At 41.3% G+C, this 22353-nt stretch overlaps 1 protein-coding gene across 2 annotated transcripts in view; it reads left to right on the plus strand.

Annotated features, from left to right (window-relative positions):
• FAT3 (FAT atypical cadherin 3) overlaps nt 1-22353 on the plus strand; it is a 636217-nt gene that overhangs the window by 497412 nt on the left and 116452 nt on the right. For both annotated transcript variants that reach the window (XM_045577545.1, XM_045577546.1), the window contains exons 5-7: nt 8692-9006; nt 11383-11593; nt 22022-22161. In XM_045577545.1, the coding sequence (XP_045433501.1) occupies nt 8692-9006; nt 11383-11593; nt 22022-22161 (666 nt within the window). The remainder of the gene's footprint in view (nt 1-8691; nt 9007-11382; nt 11594-22021; nt 22162-22353) is intronic.

The raw sequence follows: 22353 nt of genomic DNA on the forward strand, positions 1-22353 counted from the left end.
TGAGGAAAACAGGAAAGGTGTGCAAAGACTGGAGACAACCAAGGATGGTCCAGATTATCAAAGGAAGGAAAAGCTTGATTCTAGAAGCACAGCTATGAGCTTGATTTTGAGAGCCACACTGGGGGATTTTTAACAGATGGTCACCAGATGCTTCTACATAAGCTGTACAGGGGAGGGGAAAGAGCATGAGCTCTGATGCCAAACTGACTTGGGTGCAGCCCCACGTCTTGTCACTTGCTGGCTGAGTGGCCCTAGAAGAGCTACTTAACTCCGGAGTCTCGTTGTCTGCAGCGGAAGAATAGGAATGGCAGTGCCTACAGGGTTCCTGTGAAAAAAATAGGGACAATGTAAGTGATCATGCTGTGCACTGAGCAAAACAAGTATGAAATAAGTGATACCATTATAACAAAAGAGGCAGCAGACACAGGGTTTAGAACAGAGATCAGCAAATTCTTCTGTAAAAGGCCAAATGTGTTAGGCTTTGTGGCCCGTACAACCTCTGCTTCAACTACTCAGTTATGCCTTTACGGCATAGCAAAGCAGCCATAGATAATGTGTACGTAGATCATACGAATGGGCATGATTGTATCCTAATAAGACTTTATTTACAAAAACAAGTGGCCAGATTTGGTATTAGTTTGCGGACCCCTGGTTCAGAGCCCAACTGCCAGCATTTAAACAAGGCTTTGCCATGTATGAGCAGTGTGTCCTCAGACAAGTTTGTAAATTGAATTACTTTATCTACGAAATGTGTGTAATAATAGTAACTATCTCATGAGAGTGTTTTAACAAATACAGGAATTAAAGAGACAATTGAAGAAGCATGAGCTGGCCTCTCACAGGGAGTCCTTGACAGAGAGTAGGTTTTTGGCACCTGGTACCTGTCAACAGTATGGCTATCCCAACCATCTAGAGTCGAGTCCAAATCTCCAGTAAGATGAAATTTGGTAAGGACAAATGGAAAAGTCTGCAGGTTGGCTCCCAAAAGAAAACCACAAACTTATAATATATTGCTTTTCACGGGAAAAAAAGACCCAAGTGGCTTAATTCTTTCGTATCACAGAGCTGTGTGACAGGGCTGCCATCCAAAATAAGTAGTCATGGACTGAATACATACACACGAGATCGTCTCTAAGACGTCAGAGGTATTGAGCGTAGATCTGAGTAAGTTGAACATGGTATTGTTTTTTCCTGGCCATTGTATTCTAAGAAGAAAGCTGTTCTATAAGGAAATACTTGAAAGAAGTAACCAGAATAATGAGTAACCAGCTCATTATAAATAATGAATGACCTGAGTGATGATTATACAAATGAGAGTTTTCCAGCCTTGAGTGAGGATCTCAAATATACTTCAGGATCTTAGGAGTATGACAATTTTAAAATATGACCCCCCTAAATTACTTAACTCTCCTCTCATAGAGGTGGGGTTTATGACCCCCTCTCCTTGAATCTAAACTCTGAGACTATTACTGAGTAACATACGAGTCAAGTGATGCTGTGCCAGTTTCTGAGCTCAGCCTTGTGAAATTGGCAACTGCTGCTTTCTGGATTCTCAGCCTTTTACCCTTAGCACCCAACCACTATGCTGTGAGAAAGCACAGGCCACACAAAGAGGCCGCTTGTAAGTATTGGGGCTGTTGATCTCAGTTCCACCTGAAGTTCCAGCCAGTGGCCACCATCAACCAATAGGCATATTTGATGACTGCATGCCCAGTTACTTAGGACTGTGATTGCGTGAGAGACTCCAAGTAAGAACTGCCCCTAGGACCATGAGAGACAAGAAAAGGGTCATGGTTATTATTTTAAGCCACCTAATTTTGGGTTACACTGCATAATAACTGGGACCATGTGGAAGAGGAATTTGACTTTTTGTAAAGTTACAAAGAGTAAAAGTAGTCTCAAGCTATAAGCAGTCTAGGCTAAATATAGGCAGGTAGATTCAGGCACAATATTAAGAAGAGCTTTCTAAAATGTAAAACTCTCCATTAAAAACTGAGCTGTTTCATAAGGCATTGGGCTGTTATTGAAAATATCTATACTGTAGCCAGTTTGGAATATTTTAGAGGATTTGAGACATGAGGGAGGAGTGAAGTTGATAAGAATCATATATACTTGTTTGTTTGTTTGTTTTCCCAAAATCCTCAAAAAGAATTTTGTAACTAAACAGCAATGTATGAAAATTTCATTAATTCATTTAACAAATATTTATTGAATGCTTACTACATCCACTGTTATAGGTGCTAGCAATACATCTGTGAGGGAAAAAAAACCCAGATGATGCCGGGACCAGTTTGGCTCAGTGGATAGAGCGTCGGCCTGCAGACTGAAAGGTCCCAGGTTCGATTCCAGTCAAGGGCATGTACCTTGGTTGCGGGCACATCCCCAGTGGGGGGTGTGCAAGAGGCAGCTGATAGATGATTCTCTCTCATCGATGTTTCTAACTCTCTGTCCCTCTCAATTCCTCTCTGTAAAATCAATAAAATATATTTTTAAAAAAACATGAAAATCTATGCTTTATGGCAGTGTTTTTCAACCGCTGTTCCGCGGCACATGAGATGTTGCCTGGTGTGCCGTAGGTGCAGATAAGACAAGAATTTTATAATTTTTCACTATTTTGTTTACTTAATATTTCATAATAAAGTAATTATAAAATACTTTCTTTGTGTTTATTTGATTCCTATTCAAGAGAATTACTTTATATATAGTCAATATAGGGACAGAGTTAAATTTTTTAACATTTTCTAATGGTAGTGTGCCTCGTGATTTTTTTCATGAAACAAGTGTGCCTTTGCCCAAAAAAGGTTGAAAAACACTGCTTTATGGAACTCATATTCTAACAGAGACAGACATGCAATAAGCATAAAAGTAAAATAAATATATATAAGTGAAATCACATAAATATAAAGGGTCAGGGACAAATAAAAAACAGTGGAGCAGATATGTAAACCTGAAGAAAGGTTTACAACTTTAAATATAGTGTCTGGTAAATAGTCACTTTTGATAAACTAATGGTTGAGGAGAATGGCAGAATTGAACTCTCCATAGTAAAAATAATCGAATATATTCTCAGACACTCTTGTAATCACTGAGGACAAGGCAGTGAGCAAGACACAAGGTCTCAGTTCTAAGACTGTTTACACATTATATTCAACTGCAGGGAGAGAGACAACAAAATAAATGTGTCAGGCAGTTCCAGTGAATGAGATGTATGGCCTTCCACCAGATGCTATAACTTGATAATTCTCAATGTCCCTCCACTTTTGGTCCTGCACAACTTTTGCATTTCAGGGCGAGACTTGAAATCATGTTCCCCTCTGTAATTTTGTTATAATCTATAGGGGCATGTGGGTCATTACCTTCTCACTCTGCCTGATATTCACAGACCACAAGGGTACAATAGACAGTTGAAAGGGATTGTGATATTCTTTCAGTGGTACTGAACTATTTGTGGTTCACATATAAACTGTAAACATAGAAAGATACTAATCTTCTGGGCTTTTAATTAATTCCCAAACCACTGATTATTGATCAATAATGAGAATAGAAAAGTTAGAATAGCTTAGTATTTTCTTATCAGGTTGTGGCAGAGCAAGAAGACAATGGGTAGTTTCTAAGCAATGGCTAATTTCTTTGCATCGTTGATGAAAAATGATATAGAGAAAGAGATAATGAGGAATTATCTCAGTTTTGCTTCAGTCCCTAGTGCTACTTCTCCCATATAAGCTAATTTCTCATGATGGCCTGAGGCCAATGGCAGTATTAAATACAAAGTCTAAGGATCTGATGAAAACATCAATGATTAATATTCCAGGTACAAAAATCTAGACACATGCATGATTCTAGAAAAACGTTGACCTTAAACAAATAGGCTGCCAGGTATTTCTCCAGCAAGATGGGTTTATTTGAAAACAAGGAAGAATTGTAATTTGGGGCAGGTGATCTAAAGGTGAACCACACACAAGACCAGAGAAATAAAGGGGAGAGGAAGATGGAATGCTATTTTATGGACTCAGAGGTGGTGAGGTAAACAAAGACTCTGTTGGAGGAAAGTGTGTGCGTGTATATATATATATATATATATATATATATATATATACACATATATATATATATATGTGTGTGTGTGTGTGTGTGTGTGTGTGTGTGTGTGTCTTTTTATTCCCTTTGGCTGAGATGTTACTGGGCAAGGAGGAATCTTTTCTTTCTCCTGCTGAGGTAGTAATGTGGTATCACTTCCTGTTGGCGATACAGGGTACATATCTCTTTCTATTGGGGTCAGTAGTATGCATGGAATGTGTGTGAGAGTTATCTCTTTCTAGTTCTCAAATACATTTTAAATGAGCTTTGTGTTCTTAGTTTTCACAGAAATAATAATAAAGAAGACTTTGAGGTTAGCAATGGTGTAGTTCAGTTCAGCCAACATTATTAAGAGTACACCAGGTTCCAGGAAAGAGATGCAAAAGACAAGGTCCCTGCCTTTGAGTAGCTCACAGTGAACAGAAGGAGCCAAACACATGAATAAATCATTTCAGTAGATTGTAGATAAGTGGCCAGCTCAGTTTTTGAATTGGCTAGAAATCATTATGAGTAATCATAGGATTAGTAGTGTTCTCAGTGACATATAAACCCTAGAGTGCATGGCTGAAATTTTGTCTATCTCTCTACCTGACCCCCATTCATAGAATCAAAGACTGAGAAACACTTGGAAGATAATACATTATTAACCTCTTTATTTGTTACAGATGAAGAAACAGAGACAGACCCTTTAGTATCTGAATATGCTCTCCATTAATTATCATAGGAAAGAGTTTTGGGTAAATTAATTCTTAATTTTATTCAACAACACTTCTTTGGCCCGTAGAGCTCTGCCAGCTGCCAGAACATAATGATTAGTAAGAGACAGGTCCTGATCTCAAGTTGCTCATGGTCTGAAATGATTGAATGAAGACCAACCAGCTAATCTATAATAATGAAAGCATAATATGCTAATTAGACTGGACGTCCTTCCAGGTGACCTTCTTGACAAAGCCAGGGCTTTTAGGGAAGCATGGGTCCCGGGTGCCAGAGGGAAGCCGGTGCTGGCTGGGCGGGGGGAAGGCTAGTCTTGCATGTATTTCATATATCAGGCCTCTAGTAGACATATAAAAATGCAAGATGATAATTAGGGTCCTGGATCTATGCACACAGTAGAGTCGGAATATGGTGATGGTGCAGGACACAGGAATGATTTTGTAGAAGAAGGGGTGTTTGAATAGATGCTTCTAGAATGAGTCATGTGTATTCTCAACAGAAGGCATTCTATGCAGACAAACAGCTGTGCCATAGGATGGAGATGCAAGAGCATGGCAGACTGAGGACCTCCCAAGCTGACAGAGTAACTGAGCTTAGAGAGAGGGAAAAGAGAAAATAGTAATAATCTGGTGACAGATAAGGCCAGTTCCTTGTCCTCAAGGAGCCCCTGAAGAATGATTTACAGATCAGAATTTTGAGGAGGAAATAATACATTATAACAAAGGTGAATGCCAGAGGCAAGGAGACCAGGAGACTAATATAGTCATCCAAGCAAGATGTAAATGAAGCTTGTCCATAGGGCAATGAGGCAGATGAGATTGGCATAGCGGCTGCACATGAGAGATACCTGAAGGCTTCCAAGTTTAGTTAGATGTGGATAGACAGAGCAGGGACTCTAGATGGATATCAAAGATTCTCTAGATGGATGGACCAGTATGTGAGTAGATGGAGGTATCATTCATTGAAACAATGAAAACAGGAGAAGAGGTTTGAGAATAATGATTTCAGTCTGTTATTTGGGAGTATTGGGGCACATGTGTGAGGGACAGAGCATACATTCCTAATAAATAGTTGAACATGTTGGTTTGGAGATGGGGGACGAGGCTTAGGCACAAGTATACACACTGGGGAATTATCAGCACATAGGTGGTGATTGGAGCCATGGGGGTGGTTAAAGACTAAAGGCAGGAAAGGCAGATTCTAGTGATGTTATAAAGAGCCTTGAATGACCTATGAAGGTTTTACAAGGTGAGACTGTCTTAGTTAAAGAGATTGTTCAAGTAGGAGTTGAATTAAAGTCTGATTCATTAAGTAAGCATGTGTGGAACATGTTCTGTGTGGCTTGACATGGGTGAGGGCAGTGAACAAAAAAGGCAAAGTCTGCTTTGCCCTAATGCAGCCTATCAGCTTAGGTTGGAGAATCATGTATGTATAATAGTTAATTTTCACAACAATAAGTACTACAAAAGAAAAGTACTCAGGGCACTTTAACAGTACACAGTTCAGGATGGAAATAGAGGAGGGACTGGCACTTGGTCTATGGAGTCAGGGGAGGAATCCTTTAGGAAGTGACATTTCATCTAACCAATAGACAAGACCCGGGTGAAGGGATGGGAAAACCACTCCAGAGAGGGAAGACGGCATGTGCAAAAGCTCTGAGATGGTAGGGTGTGTTCAAGGGCCTGTGTAGCCTGAGGGAATGAGAGGTGGGTACCTGAGGTGAGGCGGTGATGTAGGTAACCCAACTCTCCAATAACACCCCTGGGAGCTGCTTCATGAGCCCATGCAACTGCTACTCCTCCCTGCTTACACACACCTTGAGGACCTGGGTTTGTCAGTCCAGGTTCATGCCAAAGGAAAACATTTTTACAACAGCAGGATCCTTACGTGAGCAGTGAGCCATAGCCAGGAGAGTCGCTCTTTCCCTTGCCAGCCACCTGGACCTGAATCAGCACCAGAGTTCCATCTTGGAGCTGACTATGGGCATTTATTGACAAGCGGTGAGGAGGTGAAGACTGTGAGGGTTGTCTGGATTTGGAGAGAGGCTGTTCAAGCAAAAAAGAAAGGCAGAGGAATTGAAAAGCCAAGAAATCAATGTGTTTCGGTCAACATGGCTCGGCTGGGAGTATAACATTTTAGTTTGGCAGCAGCAGAACATGCCTGTTTTGGAACTCAGCGTGTCCAGAAATTAGCTCAAAAGTCAAAATCCAGCCTTGGAACATATTGGTCTTGATGTGTTTCTTTTGTGACTCCTAGCAAACCAATGGGGAAAATAACTTTGGAAGGAAACTTGATTGATTTTTCAAAGAGAGCAAGAACTCTGAAAATGTACCTTAAATCTATTAAAGCCATCCTCCTAGGCAGCTTGTAAGAAAAACTAAATTAGTTTGCAGTTCTGTTTTGCAAAAAGTCTTTAATTTGTTTTACCAAATATGGGGACTTTTTTCCCGTTATTCCTGTCAGTTTGGATTATTAGGTGAAAAAATTGGATGGCCAGGTTCTATAATTCACTGTTGTTGTTTTTCCCCTCCTATTGATAACAAGTGCATCTTCATGTTCCCTCCAGTCTCCAAATACATATTTTGAACTATCGATAATAAGCTGTTGTATTCAAGGTAGTTACTTAAAGTTTAAATATAGGGCTCTAGCTGGTTTTGCTCAGTGGATAGAGTGTCAGCCTGCGGACCAAAGGATACCGGGTTTGATTCCGGTCAAAGGCATGTACTTGGTTGCAGTGTCCTCCTCTGCCTGGGCCCTAGTAGGGGCTGGTGCAGGAAACAACCAATTGATCTTTTCCTCTCACATCAATATTTCTCTCTGTCTTTCCCTCTCTTTTCCACTTTCCCTAAAAATCAATGGAAAAATATCCTCCGGTGAGGATAAAAAGAAAAAAAATAATTAAATATAGGTTCTTCCAGATTTTGTGGTAAAGCAGAATTGCCAAAAATTCAATACTTGGGCTATGGCACTTAGTAACAATGGGACCTCTGTGCCTCTATTTTCTCATCTGTAAAATGGAAATAAATAAACCTGTTCACTTACTAAAGTGGGCATTTTGGAAAGTGAATGAAATAATGCAAGGAAGAGTGCTTTATTTACTGTGCCACCACCCACATGTTAAGTATTAATCTGTTAATAATTCTCATCACTATGACCAAGAAGAAGATCATTCACAGTTAAGACTCAAAGACTTTTTATATCTGCCGTGCAAATTTTTATATGTATGCTCTTCATTTATCTCCTCTCTCTCAGTGTTTACAAATATACATAAGAATCACATCTCACAAATATGGGAAGGGGTATCCTTTCTCCTCCTATTTTCCAGAGAGGAAAATAAAAGTTATTTTCTGACTGTCCTAAACATATTTCAAGTGTACCAACAGAATTGTAAAGTATATATCACAGTTTCCCTTTTATCCATTCACAATGCAAAATTTACAAATTTTACATGAAGATAAAAGAGAAAGAAAATAAAAATAAAAAGAGTGAATAAATTTGAATGGTGATAGCATTGTCCAAGGATTAGAAGAAACACTCATGGGTTATCATATACTAATTATCATGTCTATTGTGTCTGTTGAGGGGAGCCTAGGATAGGTCCACTAGGTCTGCATAAGGTGGCACATTTTGTAAAGAAGTCCTATTTCTTCTCCCTCTTCACTCCACACCATGAGAGTCTTGCCTCTCTCTCCTTGCCTTTCCTCGATGGTTTCCACTACTTCTCCCTCTGTGTATGAACTATGAAGAGCAATGCCTTGGACATGAACTTCAGGAATAGGAAAAGTTGAGATGCTCTCGAGTACAGGCAGAATAGACCTTTTGTGGGGGAGCAGGAAGAAGAGTGGCAAGAAGAGATTTTCTCCTTTCTGATTGCAAAATGCTTTCTCTTTCAAATCTCAGGTGACAGTTTCCGATGGCGGTTCCTCTCCAAAACAGTCAACCATTTGGGTGGTGGTCCAGGTTTTGGATGAAAATGACAACAAGCCCCAATTCCCCGAGAAGGTCTACCAGATCAAGCTACCAGAACGTGACCGGAAGAAAAGGGGAGAACCCATTTATAGAGCTTTTGCATTTGATAGAGATGAGGGCCCCAATGCCGAAATCTCCTACAGTATAGTGGATGGGAATGATGACGGGAAGTTCTTTATTGACCCTAAAACTGGAATGGTTTCTTCCAGAAAGCAATTTACAGCGGGGAGTTATGACATCCTAACGGTAAGATTTTTCTGAACCTCAATAACATCAATAAGGGGGAGGGAGTCACTTTCTCATTCATGTATATTTATTTAAATAGTAAATCTTGAGAGTGAAAAATAGTGGAAGGCTACCTCTGTTTCAGGATCCTTAAAATAGTGATACTATTTTCCTTGGTTGTTTCCTATCCGCAAATCCCAGACTACATCCTACTCCACCACACACTCAGCACATTCCCTGTAACCCTAAATTGTTTCAAGGTACTGTGCATAGATGTAAACTGGAGGGTAGGGGAATAGCAGAGTGACACATCCCACCTGCTACTCAGCATCACTCAATGTGTCTCCAAGAATTTCCAAAGAAAACAACTCTTACAATTGTTGACAGTGCGATAGAACATGAACTGTGAATTGTGAGACACAAATCACAGTTATGCTTATTCTCTACAAAGTGGAAGGGGAAAAAACCTTAAGTAAAAAGTGACAAATTTTCAGTGTTAGAAAATTAAAAACAGACATGAGCACCATCTCAAACAGAGACTTAAACTCCCATGTCTAAGATGCCAGCCTGCTCCCCCGATCCCTAACCACATTAGACATGCCAGAAAGAGGACTGATCATCCTACAAATGATGGGCACTTTCTAGGGACCCAACAAATGGCATGGGTTAGCACCATCTGCCATCTTTCTATTAGTCATCAAACTTCTCTGCTGGATACAGTCCATTCTTTATTCTTTTACACAATGCCCTTTGTCCCTTAATTTATATTTTCACTCCTATTCTCTGGACTTGGGTTCTTTCTCTGCTCGGTAATGCATCCAGAACAGTGGGCAGAGAAGAGAAGATAATAATAATAAAAATTTAAAAAAGCTAGCCTTGTTTGTACCATGAGAAGCTCCGATGTAGTAAGTACTTTTGCAGGTGTGGGAGACTAGCCAATGGGAATCTGTGAGGATGGCATGGACTGCAGCAGATGCCATTGGTGCCCATCCAGATTCCCTCTACTAGGCTGGTGCAGCTCTCCCCAAACTGATGTGACTGGATGTTGGCCGCTAAGGGCTCAGAGCTGCCCTCTTCTCCAGAGAGTCTTCCTTGACTGAATTTCTTGGTTCCGCATTCCCACCCCAGCCCAGCAGCCCACAACCAATGACTAACCAGCACCTCATACAAAACTCCAACCCCCTCGCCTCCAGGTGGATCCAGATCGGTGGTGCAGTTAATGATCCCAAGGTCCCTATGGGATAAGGCTGAGATTAGAGTTTAACTGAGACCACATCCTTGCTTAACATCTTCCCCCATCCATCCTGCTTTCTTCACTTCCTTCCTCCTGAAAACACTTCTCCTCTACCCAAAAATCGTTTGTACTCAAATCCCTGTCTCGGGATCTGCTCCTAGGGAATCTGACCTAAGACATCTATCTTCAAGGATCCTCCCTCTAACAGGAATTTTCCAGGGCAAAGTGGTCATCCATAAATACAGAGCACTAGGGAGCTAGGAGTTGCCACTGTGTCTAAAGGCAGTCACTATTACCCATGCATCTATAAATGTTCATTTCAGTCTGATATTTTTAAGCCCTTTGTTTTTCTTTTATTTCATTGGTGACTTACCTTCCCCCTCCTTCCCCCACCCCCCACACCCAATTTAAGTCTAGGATACCATAGCAGTTAACCCTGCACATATGGGTGAGGAGACATGCTTTCCTTGGCTTTTACATCAGACTATATAGAAGAATCATTAACGATCTCTCTTCCATTCCACTGCCCATGCTCTCATCAAGAGAAGTCTTCACCATCAGTCAGTTGGAATAACTGAAGGGCCTCTGAGGCAAATAGAGCAAGACTGCTGCCTTCCCACACCTACTCCACTTGCCCTGGACTGTGGGAGTGGAATCCTTCTCCACAATAAAGCAGAAGGAGGGAGCTGCAAAACATAACCATTCACACACACACACACACACACACACACCTGTGCACACACTTCATTCACACTTAAGCAGAGGTTCACAATGTGCTTTATTCCCTTTCCAGCATCACCCTCCGAGGTATAAAGAATCAAAAGAGCTATTTCTACTCATGTATCTATCACTCATGACAATAAAAAGCTAAGAATTGTAAGTGCAACATTTTTTTTTTCAAGTTTTCCACATCTATAAGGTTGGCTGTGGTCCAAATCACTTTCCGGTGAATGTGCCACGGGGCCCCCCGGGAGACCAACTTGAAGCTGTTTCCCTTCCCGTTCCTGAGCTCATTCTTCCCAAACCTCCACTCTCTTCTTCCCTTTGCTGACACTGTGATGAGTATGTGCATTCAGCTCAACAATGTATGAGTGACAGGTCCAAACATCCGAGAGGATCCGAGCTCTAAGACATCTTTCTGTTTTTTCTCCGTGTGTGAGTAGATAAAGGCAGTGGACAATGGGCGCCCACAGAAATCCTCCACGGCCCGTCTCCACATTGAATGGATCAAAAAACCACCCCCTTCGTCTATACCGCTAACCTTCGATGAGCCGTTTTATAACTTCACAGTCATGGAGAGCGATAGAGTCACTGAGATTGTGGGGGTTGTGTCTGTGCAGCCAGCTAACACCCCTCTGTGGTTTGACATAGTTGGTAAGTTTGAGTCCTCCAGAGCTGTGTGGGGCATTGTGATCATTGAGAGTTTGGAGCAACTAGCAAAACAAAACAAAACAAAACAAAACAAATTAAGAAAAAAACACTAATGACCAGTGCTAAGATTGAAACACGCAGTGCTGGAATGCAAAAGAGCCAGTAAAATGAGTAATAGACGTGTGCTTTCGTTCCGACTCTGTAGCTAAGCTGAACAGAAAGTGCTCTCTGGCTGGATTTTCCATAGTCCGTTATTTACTGCAATCTTAGTGTCTCTCTGTGTGTCATTTAAATTCTATTGTCACACTTGGCTAATCTCATTTCTAAATGTATTGATGGTACTAGACTTGCTGTCCTTCATTTCTCTCCTTTTCTTCACCTTTTTTCTGCATTCTGTTCTTTTTTTTTTCTGCTCCCGACTGCCCTGCTTCAAGGTGGCAAGCATGCTCGAGAGATGTTCTATATTCTACAGACAGCTTGTGGGCAGAACTGTTCAACAGAAGGTACCCTTAGTGCAAACACATTTGCTAAAATACAACTATCCAATCTGCCTTTTACAGCTTTTTTTTTAAGCGAATTAAATGACATCTTTCATAACTGCCTGTGACAGGCTGAGGTGCAGCCCACAGACCTCATTCCCGCCTCTAACAGCGATTGCATTACTCGTATCCAGTGACTCTTTTATTTGAGGTTGGATGGGGTTTGGGTTTCCAGTGGGGGTTGTTCTGATTTAGTTTTCATTGTTTTTGAGGTATCCTGGGCTTTTTTGTTGTTTTGTTTTCATCTTTTTTTGTAGGTTGGTTTATTTAATGGGGCCTTTTCCAACTGAGAAGTAAAGTAAAATATATCCCAACTCGTCAGTTTTGCAGCGGTAATGCCGTTCCTAGACCCCAAAACCCCACCAGGAGGAGTTTCCTGGCTGCTCTCCACAAAAGGAAGGGCAGGAAATGGAACCAGGATATATAGCTAGTGAGAGCTTCCCTCAAGAGCTGAATAGAGAAAGCAGATGGAAGCACGCAGGATAGACCTTGGGAGCCAACCTTTGCATTCCTTGAAAGCAAGCAAGCACGCAGGCTGCAAAAGGAGAGGGTGAAACAGCACTTGCTGCCCTCAAAAAACCCGCAGGGAGAGCGGTGGAAAGGAAATAAGTGCTGAGGACCAGAAAACCTAGGCTGTTGCTCAGAGGAGAGAGAGGAGAGTGTCTGCCAGCCCTGGATCTGACTGGGCTGAGCTAGAGCTGGCTTCCCACGGTTCTCTGTGGGAGGCGGAATCCAGATTGCTGGTCTGGGGGAGTCATTTCCTTCTACATGTCACTGCCTGGAAAGGATGGGCAGGAACCTGCCTCTCTTTCCCAGGAATGTCTGGATCTGGGGAAAGCATTTGGAACATTCCACGTCCGTTTTAATGAGGCACAGAAAAAAATTGCCTCATGACCCCCAACCAGACCTCCGAACTCCAAGCAAGAAAGGGCTTGTTTCCTACATATTTCATCTTCTGAAATGATGGTAGAACGTCTGCTTTACTTAATTGGCATTAATCACAGCATCCCCATACATGGCCATCCTCATTCCAAACTTTCAACTCCTTCTTCATCTCTGCTTAATGCATTTGACATGGAACCTCCTCTGATCCACAAAAGATGTCTCTGCTTCGATATCTTCTCAGTAATTTTCAAGTCGTTGAATTATTATCTGATGCAGCTTTCTCTTTCTTGGTGAAACCAAGGGCTGCCTCTATGTATCGCCTGGTTGTCTGTGTTCTCTGTGTTGGTGGTTCCTATGCTACCATGCCCAGGTGGAATCTCAGAAAGTGCATTTCAGTGTCAACATGTGTCCTTGGTGCCGGGCCTCCAGGGGCATGTGTGATAGTGACTTCTTTTAAGTAACCTAAAGGAGTGTAGTCCAAACCCAATAGGCAACTGGCCTCCTGGGGTGCTGCCTCCAGTTGTGGAGAAGCTGCCCTCTCTCATCAGCCACCAGTTTATGTCCCTCCTTCCCTGGCAGTCCAGTTTGCAAGCATCCAGACAGCCTAACAACATTGCTTCTGTCCCTTGTGTGATCTGTGCATGCAACCCCCTGCCCCTCAGCATGACCCACCACCTTCCCCGCCCACCCTCTTCAAAAGCCCTGCAAGCACACCTTTCATTGATGCTCATTCTGACCAACCATCTGACCCCACTTAGCTAAGGCAAGTTTGCAATTCCTCAGCATTCCTGCATGTGTGTGTGTATGGTTATGTATAGGTAAGCATGCCTGGTAGTACTGCATGTTCCCTTACTTGCATGTTTTATATCAGCATTATTAGTGCTATTGTATATTTTCATTCACATTTCATTCTCTAGCTCCATTCATAAGCCTTAAGTTCAAGACCTTTGTTTCTTCATTCCGTCCTTCTGCCAATGCTTCTGTTGTGGTCCACTGAGGGTGTGTGGGATAAACAATGGTGATTGATAGAGATGGCCCAGGTAGACAATGCATTATCCCTGTGATGCCATCTGAGATCAGCTGAGTGCGTGTGACCTTCCATTGCATTCCCAGCCATATCCACCACTGCTCTAAGAGGGGCAGTTTGCAAATGAGAGCCCTCCCTAGGAAGAGTCCCTTTAGGCTGCTCCAAATGTATGTTTGGGAATCACTGTCAAAACCATGGCATCCGTTTTCTGCTTCTCCCTGATGGTGTGTCTCAGTGCTATACTCTTCTTATAGCATACTCTCAGAGCTGGTGTCCGGAGTCGATCCTTAATGAAGACCACAGGGTTGTCCCTCTGCTTTGTGATGCTTCTGTCGCAGAGATGTCCCTGGTGACCTCTAGCCAAGCTTCTCCTACAAGCAGAACGTACTTAGCTGGAGGCTCAAACAGAAAATGATTTTATTTCCACCCCCGCATCTACCCAACTTCTTGAAACACCAACTCTCTATTTCACTGCAAAAATAAAATACTTTCCCCGGGTGCTGGTTGCTTTCAATCTAGATATGGTCCCTCTTCCACAAAAATCCCCCTTTGAAAATCCTTTCTAATCTAACAATCTTTTTTTTTCTCAATCTGCAGACAACAGCTTGTTGTTTTCTTTATCATATTCAAACATTTCATTCTCACTTTTAAGATTTCTTGCTTATTTATCCTTAGCCATTGAAACTTCCCTCTCTCTTCCCTTTCTCCTTACTAAGCATCTTTCCTGTCCAAGCTAACAATAGAGGCAAGAGGGAACAGTACTTCCAATGGTTAAGAAACGTAGCAGTGCACTATAATTGAATGCTAAGAATAGACATGAGGCATACAGTTTCAGCACGGATCTGAAACAGGGTCTCGGATTAAAGTACCGTATTTTTCGGACCATAAGACGCACTATTTTCCCCCCCAGAAGTGGGGGGGGAAAGTCCCTGCGTCTTATGGTCCAAATATAGCCTACACATATACTTTAAAAAAAAAGTTTTTTTACTTGCCCGGCTCTAAAATGGTTCTAAATGCTGCTGTTTACTTTACAGGGTTGATTATATGTGTTTATGACTGTGATGTTGGATTTTAATGCACATAAAATATTTTAGGACACTATTTGTTTCAGAATCTTTTTTTCTTCATTTCCCTTCTCTAAAAACTGGTGCGTCTTATGGTCCGAAAAATACGGTAGGTCTTGCCCAGGTAAATACTCTATGACTCTTCCAAGGGGAGTCAAGGCAGGCTTCCATTATAAACCTAGTGGCAGTGGTCAGCAAACTGTGGCTCGAGAGCTTCTGTTTGACACTTCATTGACTAATGAGTTTGCCAACCACTGGATAGGGGCTTAATCACAAGGAACAATAACAGCCTGTAATTATTGGAATCCAGAGTCTAGGTCAGTGGTCCGCAAACTCATTAGTCAACAGAGCAGCAAACTGCGGCTCTTGAGCCACATGTGTTTTCTGCTTCTCCCTCTTCAAACTTGAGAGCTGCAGTTTGCCGACCACTGACCTACTGCATTCAGACACCTACACTGACACTCAGGGTAACAGAGAATATAACATCCTGGTCTAGCACTTACAGCTCACAACTGTTGTAACAGATCATTCTCATTAAGTGAGCACAGTGTTTCAGCATGCTTTCCCCCCTGAGAGTAGTCTCCTCATTTCCAGTTATACATCTACTTGATTCTTGTTTAATTGCATTTCTTTCCTCCCACCAAAATATGACTTCACAAAAACTGTATGGCCAGCATGATTTTGTTCCCGAGCCTGAACTCTCTGCCCCAAGGATCTGCCAGTCACGTTCCTGTGTCTCCAAAGAGACCACTGCTCACAAGATGTTACACAGCTAGTCTCTGCCTAGCTTCCAGAAACAGAAGCCCAACTTGTAACCTAGTTAAGGAAGCTGATATTAAAAGGAAACATAATAAAGTTCAGCTGTTCTGTGTTTAAACAGCCCAATGCACAGCATGTTCCTTCTGAGTGTTAAAATGGGGGGAACAAAGTTAACCCATAATCCTTTGTGGCTTTATCACATATCTTCACACTTCTCAGGAGACTCTAATTTCAACTCAGTAGCTCCGTGATTTACATACTCGCTGATGTGCATACACTGAGGTTTGCCGTTCGGTCCCCATATCTTTATCCCAATGGCAAACATTGGTATTGTAAAGGCCACGGTCCTTGCCCACCTCAAGTAATTCCTCTTCACCCACAGAATTCATGGGGGGTGTTTCCACCCACTTTTGTAGCTTCAGTCCTGACTGAGGCTAGAGAAAGTGTTTATTGTAGATCGTAAACAATGACAATATCTTTGTGCATTTGCCTTACCCAGTGTGCAGAGAGGAGACAGGTTGTTCCTTGAAATACTTCTCTGAGGGTGTGAGCTAGCACACAGGACCAACTCGGGTGGAAACACCTTTCTGTGTTGCAGGTGGTTAGGGACTGCCTGGCCCCTCATTGTCATCGGTTTCTGCGCCTCTGGGTTCTTGGATGCTTCTGTCTCATAAGCTGAACACCTGTCCCTCTTGAACCTTGTCCCCAATGGAGCCCTCCCTTTTTAGGGTTGGATCATGTGGGCAAGTTAATCTCTTTGGTGGCACTAGCAGCAGCCTTGTTCTCTGACCAGAGCTTGGATGTGTCTGGGTCTTCTCTGACTAAATGGTTACATGTCTAATCACAACATTCTTACGCGCCCCTCCTGAAAGGAACCATGTCTGTGCACCATTTCTAACATTGCTGTCTCTCCATCCAGGTGACATTTGCTCAATTGATGTTCAGTTGACATCAAACACTTCATTTCTCCTATTCTGCACTCTGCCCCTCATTTGATCCCAAATAGGCACCTCTTTTCTCCATAGCAACAATACAGGCCATGGGAGCGCACCCGGAGAGATGTAGGGAAAATAGTAAAAAGCCTAAGCAGTACTTTCTTATGTTCGTTGTTTTAAGAGAGTGAATTTTAAATCAGATCATTGAAGGCATTTTCCTTCCTACCACTGTTTCCTGCCCTCCACCCCACCTCTCCTGCCCGCCATGTAAATGCCCTTTTCAGCCTCGTGCTGTGCTTGCTTCGCTCCAAGGCAGAAAATTATTCACGATCAAATGTTTAGCACTTTCCCCTTAAGTTCCGTGTACACGCGGAGCTTGAATGAACAGCTTGTGAACGACTCCCTTAATTCATTGAGATTCAGCAGCTCCGTGTTTTGGATGCTTCTCCAATAACACATCCCCCTTGGTGACTACTAGGTTTGGCTTGATATTTTTGCAATTGCACGGAGAGTGGAATGGGATCATATGCTAGGGGAGGGGCCCGGAAACTTCTCTGAGAAGGAAGCGGTGTGATCCTCACCACTGGGTCTCACCATGGGGAGATGGTGATGCTTGCGCACTTCCTAAAGAAAAATGACCAAATTGTGGCCCAACATCCTGCTGCCCAGCACAGTCAAGCAGTAGCTGCTGGCTCATGGGATTTTTGTACTTGTCCCATTTTTTAAAAAGTTTTTAAGACATTCTGTCTTGCTGTATTTAATTTTAGAACCCAGTAGATATCTAAGATACCTCCTCTGCTCTTTGTTGACCCCGTTACACCTGTCTTGATGGGAAACAGTCACAGGAATGTCCCCAACGTGACTTATCTGTTTTGTGGGCTGTTCACAACCTCGCTTTAACCATCTCTGCCGCACACCCCTGCAGCGACGCCCGGGCTGTGGCTTTCCCACTTCCCCACTTTGTTGACACTCGGACCCTTTGCTGGGGTGCCCTTTCTTCTCCCCCTTTTTGTTGAGCTAAGGCTGCCGCAGCAGCTCACTCTGGCTTTGCATGTTGTGTTACTGGCTCTGAGGAAGCACCGCTTGGTTAAAGGGAAGGCTGCTAGTGGAAATGGGCTCCTTCCATTGAGAGTCTCGCCCCAGATGAATTGCTATGAAATGAAATCACCTTTCAGGCTATAAAGGAGCCTGAAAAAATGAGCCCTGGGGGCGGGGTTGGGGGGCGGGGCCGGGGGGGTGGAGATGGAGTTGTTTATGAGATGGGATGCTTAAGTGGTAGCTATTAAATTGTGTGAGGGTTGATGGTGAACTGCTGGTCTAGGCTCAGTGTCCCCTGTCAGAAATTCATTTTAAAACAAAAGGCAAGATTTTGGGAACCTTGTTTTACATGAAACCTTGGTTTAACTGGGAGCAAACGCCCTGGAGGCGATGTTCAGTGGCTGTGAGCCCTGCTGATGGACTGGGAGCCACCTCACAGGCTCTCTCAGGCGCTCCTTGGTCTGCTTTTTGCTTGTCTGTCTCCCTGACCCCCTTTAAAGGTTTCTGTTCTAGAATATTTGAAACAGTAAAGGTGAATGAAGGTTACACACACACACACACACACACACACACACACACCACACACACAGAGGAAGAGAGAGAACTACAAAAATTTACAGCCCTAAAAGTAGCCAGAAATATTATTTGATAGGACAAATAATGAATAATAAAGCTCACAATCTACTAGGTATATGCCATATATAAAATAAGTCCATTTTATGCCTCTAAGCACATGAAATGACCATGTATGTCTGCATAGGACCCCAAGGAAAATGTGAGTCTTGAGTAGGTGAGGGAGCACATATAGGATTGCCCCATTTAGACAATAACTGAAACCGGACATCTTTGCTTTCATGTTCTCTAATCCAAAGTTCTATAATTTGCATAAATTCTATTTTGTCTTATTCTATAAATTTTTGCCTTCTAAAATAATTGATGTTGAAAGGTGACCTCTTTTTCCATCCTCCTTCACACCCAAAAACAATCCGTGTCCTCAGACTTAAGAAAATATAGTATAGTTTCCCCTTATCCTAGGGAGATATGTCTAAGACCCTAGTGGATGCTGAAATAGTGGATAGTACCCTACTCTATATATACTGTTGGTTTGTTTTTGTTTTTGTTTTTTCCTGTACATACATATCTATGACAAAGTTTAATTTATAAATTAGGCACAGTATGAAATTCACAATAAAAAGTAATAATAAAATAGAACAATTGCAACAATGTATTGTAATAAAAGTTATGTGAATGTGGTCTTTCCAACAGTTTGTGTTTTTTTTTTCAGTCTAAACCTTGTCCTGACTCTGTGTAACCTGCCCTTCCTTGCAATAAAGGGCTTGGCGTCACTTGTTTCAGGGGTCCTTGCTGACATCCTTCCTGGCACAAAACAAAGCCATCAGTTGGAACCCGTTTTCTGTTCATGTCTTCTACCCACAGTTTAATGCCTTTTCCATCCTAACAAAGCACTTACTATGTATTGTGACGGTGACTTTTGCAGTTTGAGGTGCAACAGCAAAACTAGCACATGTATCTGTTGCCTTCTTCACAATTTCACAAATAGAAATTTCACTCTTATCACAGATCCTAGCAGGCTCAGCACAAGATTTGTTCTCTTTCCAAGTTGAGAACTTTTACATTTTCACTTAAATGAAGCACCTTCCGCCTTCTCTTTGCCATATCTCACTTGCCAGCATCAACAGTCTTGTGCTTTGGGGCCATTAATTAAGTCAAATTCGGGTTATTTGAATGCAAGTTAGAGATAACCAAGGGAGGCATAAATAGCATAGATACTCTGGATATAGAGATGGCGGCTCATGCCCAGGGCAGGATAGAGCTAGACAGTTCAGGATTTAATCACACTAACAACAAGCAATTTATGAATTGTTTATTTCTGAAATTTTCCACTTAATGTTTTCGGATTACAGTTGAAAGTTAAACCAGAGCTACTATAATTCTTAGTTAAGAAAACATTCTAAAACTGATTTGAAATGTGATTTAATGTCTTAAGAAGTTGCATTCTTATCTTTTTTTTTTCCTACACAAGTCTGAGGAGATTTGAAAGTTTCCTTGGCAAAGTTATTTTTTAGAAGGTACCACTCAATAGCAAATGATTTTCCTTTGCTCATTAAGATCTTTATTTCAGACCCTCGAATCAGCCTTACATTTTATTCCACGTGGTAATCCACATGAGACATCCTCCTCGGAGAAGACGTGGTCACCTGAGAGCTTGCTTCCCTCTTCAGCCTAGATTTTCTCCCCTTTCTCCTTATCCTGATCTTCAAAATACTCTTTTTAAATTTATAATTAACATTAAGTTCTCAGTAAACCAGTTAAAGATATTAATTGGAAGATGAGTCTCTTTTTTAGATGAAATTTTTGAAAAATGTACCTTTTCCAAGAAATTCAGTGGTACCCCTGTATCTCCATGACTTTAATGAAATGTCAAGGGCTCTCTCTGGCAATTAAATAATTTTAAGTGTATATGACAACTGCAAGCAATAAGCATTTGAGATATGTGTGACCAGGTTTTTTGTGTGTTTTTTTTTTTCTTCATTAATCACGGTACAGCAGTGTCCCCTCAGCCATGATTTCCCTTTCTCTGGTCTCAGTTACCTGAAGTCAACCTTGTTCTGAAAATATCTATGTCATTCACCTCACTTGGGCATTGTATGATATCACATCATCACGAGAAGAAGGGTGAGTGGTGTAGGTGGTATTTTGAGAGAGATCACATTCACATAACTTGTATTACAAAATATATATTGTTAAAATTGTTCTATCTTATTATGAATTAATGTTATCAATCTCTTAGCCTAATTTATAAATGAAACTTTACTATAGGCATATGTGTCAGAAAAATCATAGTGTATTCAGAGTTCAGTACTATCTTGGATTTCCTGCATCTAGATAAGGAGTCTCCCCTTATTCCCTGTGGACAAGGGGGGGAAGTTACTGTATTTATTCTGTGTCACTGTATATCAAATTCTAGTAATTCAAGTAAAATTCTCCTCTCCCTGAACTCACCTGCTCACTTGTAATATCATAAAAATTGTATATAGTATTGTTCACTGATCAGCAAAATGAAAGGAAAAGAATGCTGACTGTAAAAAGAACTCGAGATTTCTTTTCTGAAATAGGAAATTCAGTAAATGCATTGCCCAGTGAGCTGTAGCTAAATAAAATTACCGTCTAGGAGCAAAATTCACATCATGAAATTTCAGACAAAAATAAATAGAGCTTGCAAACATATACTGATATTTAATTAAAATTGTTCTAGCCTATAAATGGTATAAACCATTATCTTCTCTTTCCCCTAAAAATAGATCTTTCATTTTGGAAAAGTCATAAACCACATTTTGGTTCACAGGAATGGAAAACATCTATAATAAGTTTGCAAGGCCTGTATTGTCTTCAGTACATTATTCACAGATTATAGATTATACCTGGTCCAGGAGGGGACAAGTATAGTTTTCTAAATTTTCTTAGTTAATTGTTTTATAATTTGATATACATAAGCTAATCTTTTTCTCAACCTCTTTCATTTTTTAAGTCTCCCATAGACTTTCTACTTTGGAGGGAGAAAAATAATTCACATTGTCAAAATAGCATAAAAACATTTCTATAAATATCCCAACTTGCAGAGATAAAAAATTTTATATGAAATTCTTCTCTTGTTTTGCTTTTTCTTTTGCCACAGTATTTATATTTTTATTTTTGGCATGTGATGGGGGGGACTCTGAATTCTAGCAACCAAATGTTTACCATCAATCCTGGAATAGATTTAGGACTGTCTACTCATTTTTGTTCATCATAACTGGACAGTTTATTTAGAATGTAACCTACTTTGGAAAAGCAAAAGGTTATACAAATTCCTAACCCAGGAGCTATGAGGGGTTTATGGGTCTTTAGTTTTATTAATATTTTATGGAGTCAGTTTATGCTTCACTACTCTTAGCATTAGTGCTGAGGTTTTCTTTACAATACATTATTTTGGGGTGACATTTGTTATGTATTGTAGCAGCTGTGTTTTACAATATGAATTAAGTTAGATATACAAAATTAAAACATAAGGATGCCTGTCAAAAATATTATTATATAAGAGCTCACTTTAGAGCAATGTGCTTCAACCCATGTAATAACTTCTCAGATATGCTAATTTGATGTTGTTTTTGTGAAATCATCAGGGGGGAATTTTGACAGCTCTTTTGACGCAGAGAAGGGTGTCGGGACCATTGTCATTGCCAAACCTCTGGATGCAGAGCAGAGATCCATTTACAATATGACTGTGGAAGTCACAGATGGGACAAACGTCGCTGTCACTCAGGTAAGACATCAAGCTGCTAAACAGTGGGCTTGCTGAAAGGTCTGCTGAAGTCAGAGTTGTGAACAATTGCAAAATGCATTGGACATAGTAAATTAGGCCGATGGGTCTCTAGTGTCTAGAAAAAAATCATTTGAGAGCACAACCAAAAAAAGGATCCTGTTACAGGTATTGTATAACTGAGCAGCTTCTTTC

This window comes from Pipistrellus kuhlii, unplaced genomic scaffold, assembly GCF_014108245.1.
Source record: "Pipistrellus kuhlii isolate mPipKuh1 unplaced genomic scaffold, mPipKuh1.p scaffold_m20_p_9, whole genome shotgun sequence".
NCBI classification, from domain to species: domain Eukaryota; kingdom Metazoa; phylum Chordata; class Mammalia; order Chiroptera; family Vespertilionidae; genus Pipistrellus; species Pipistrellus kuhlii.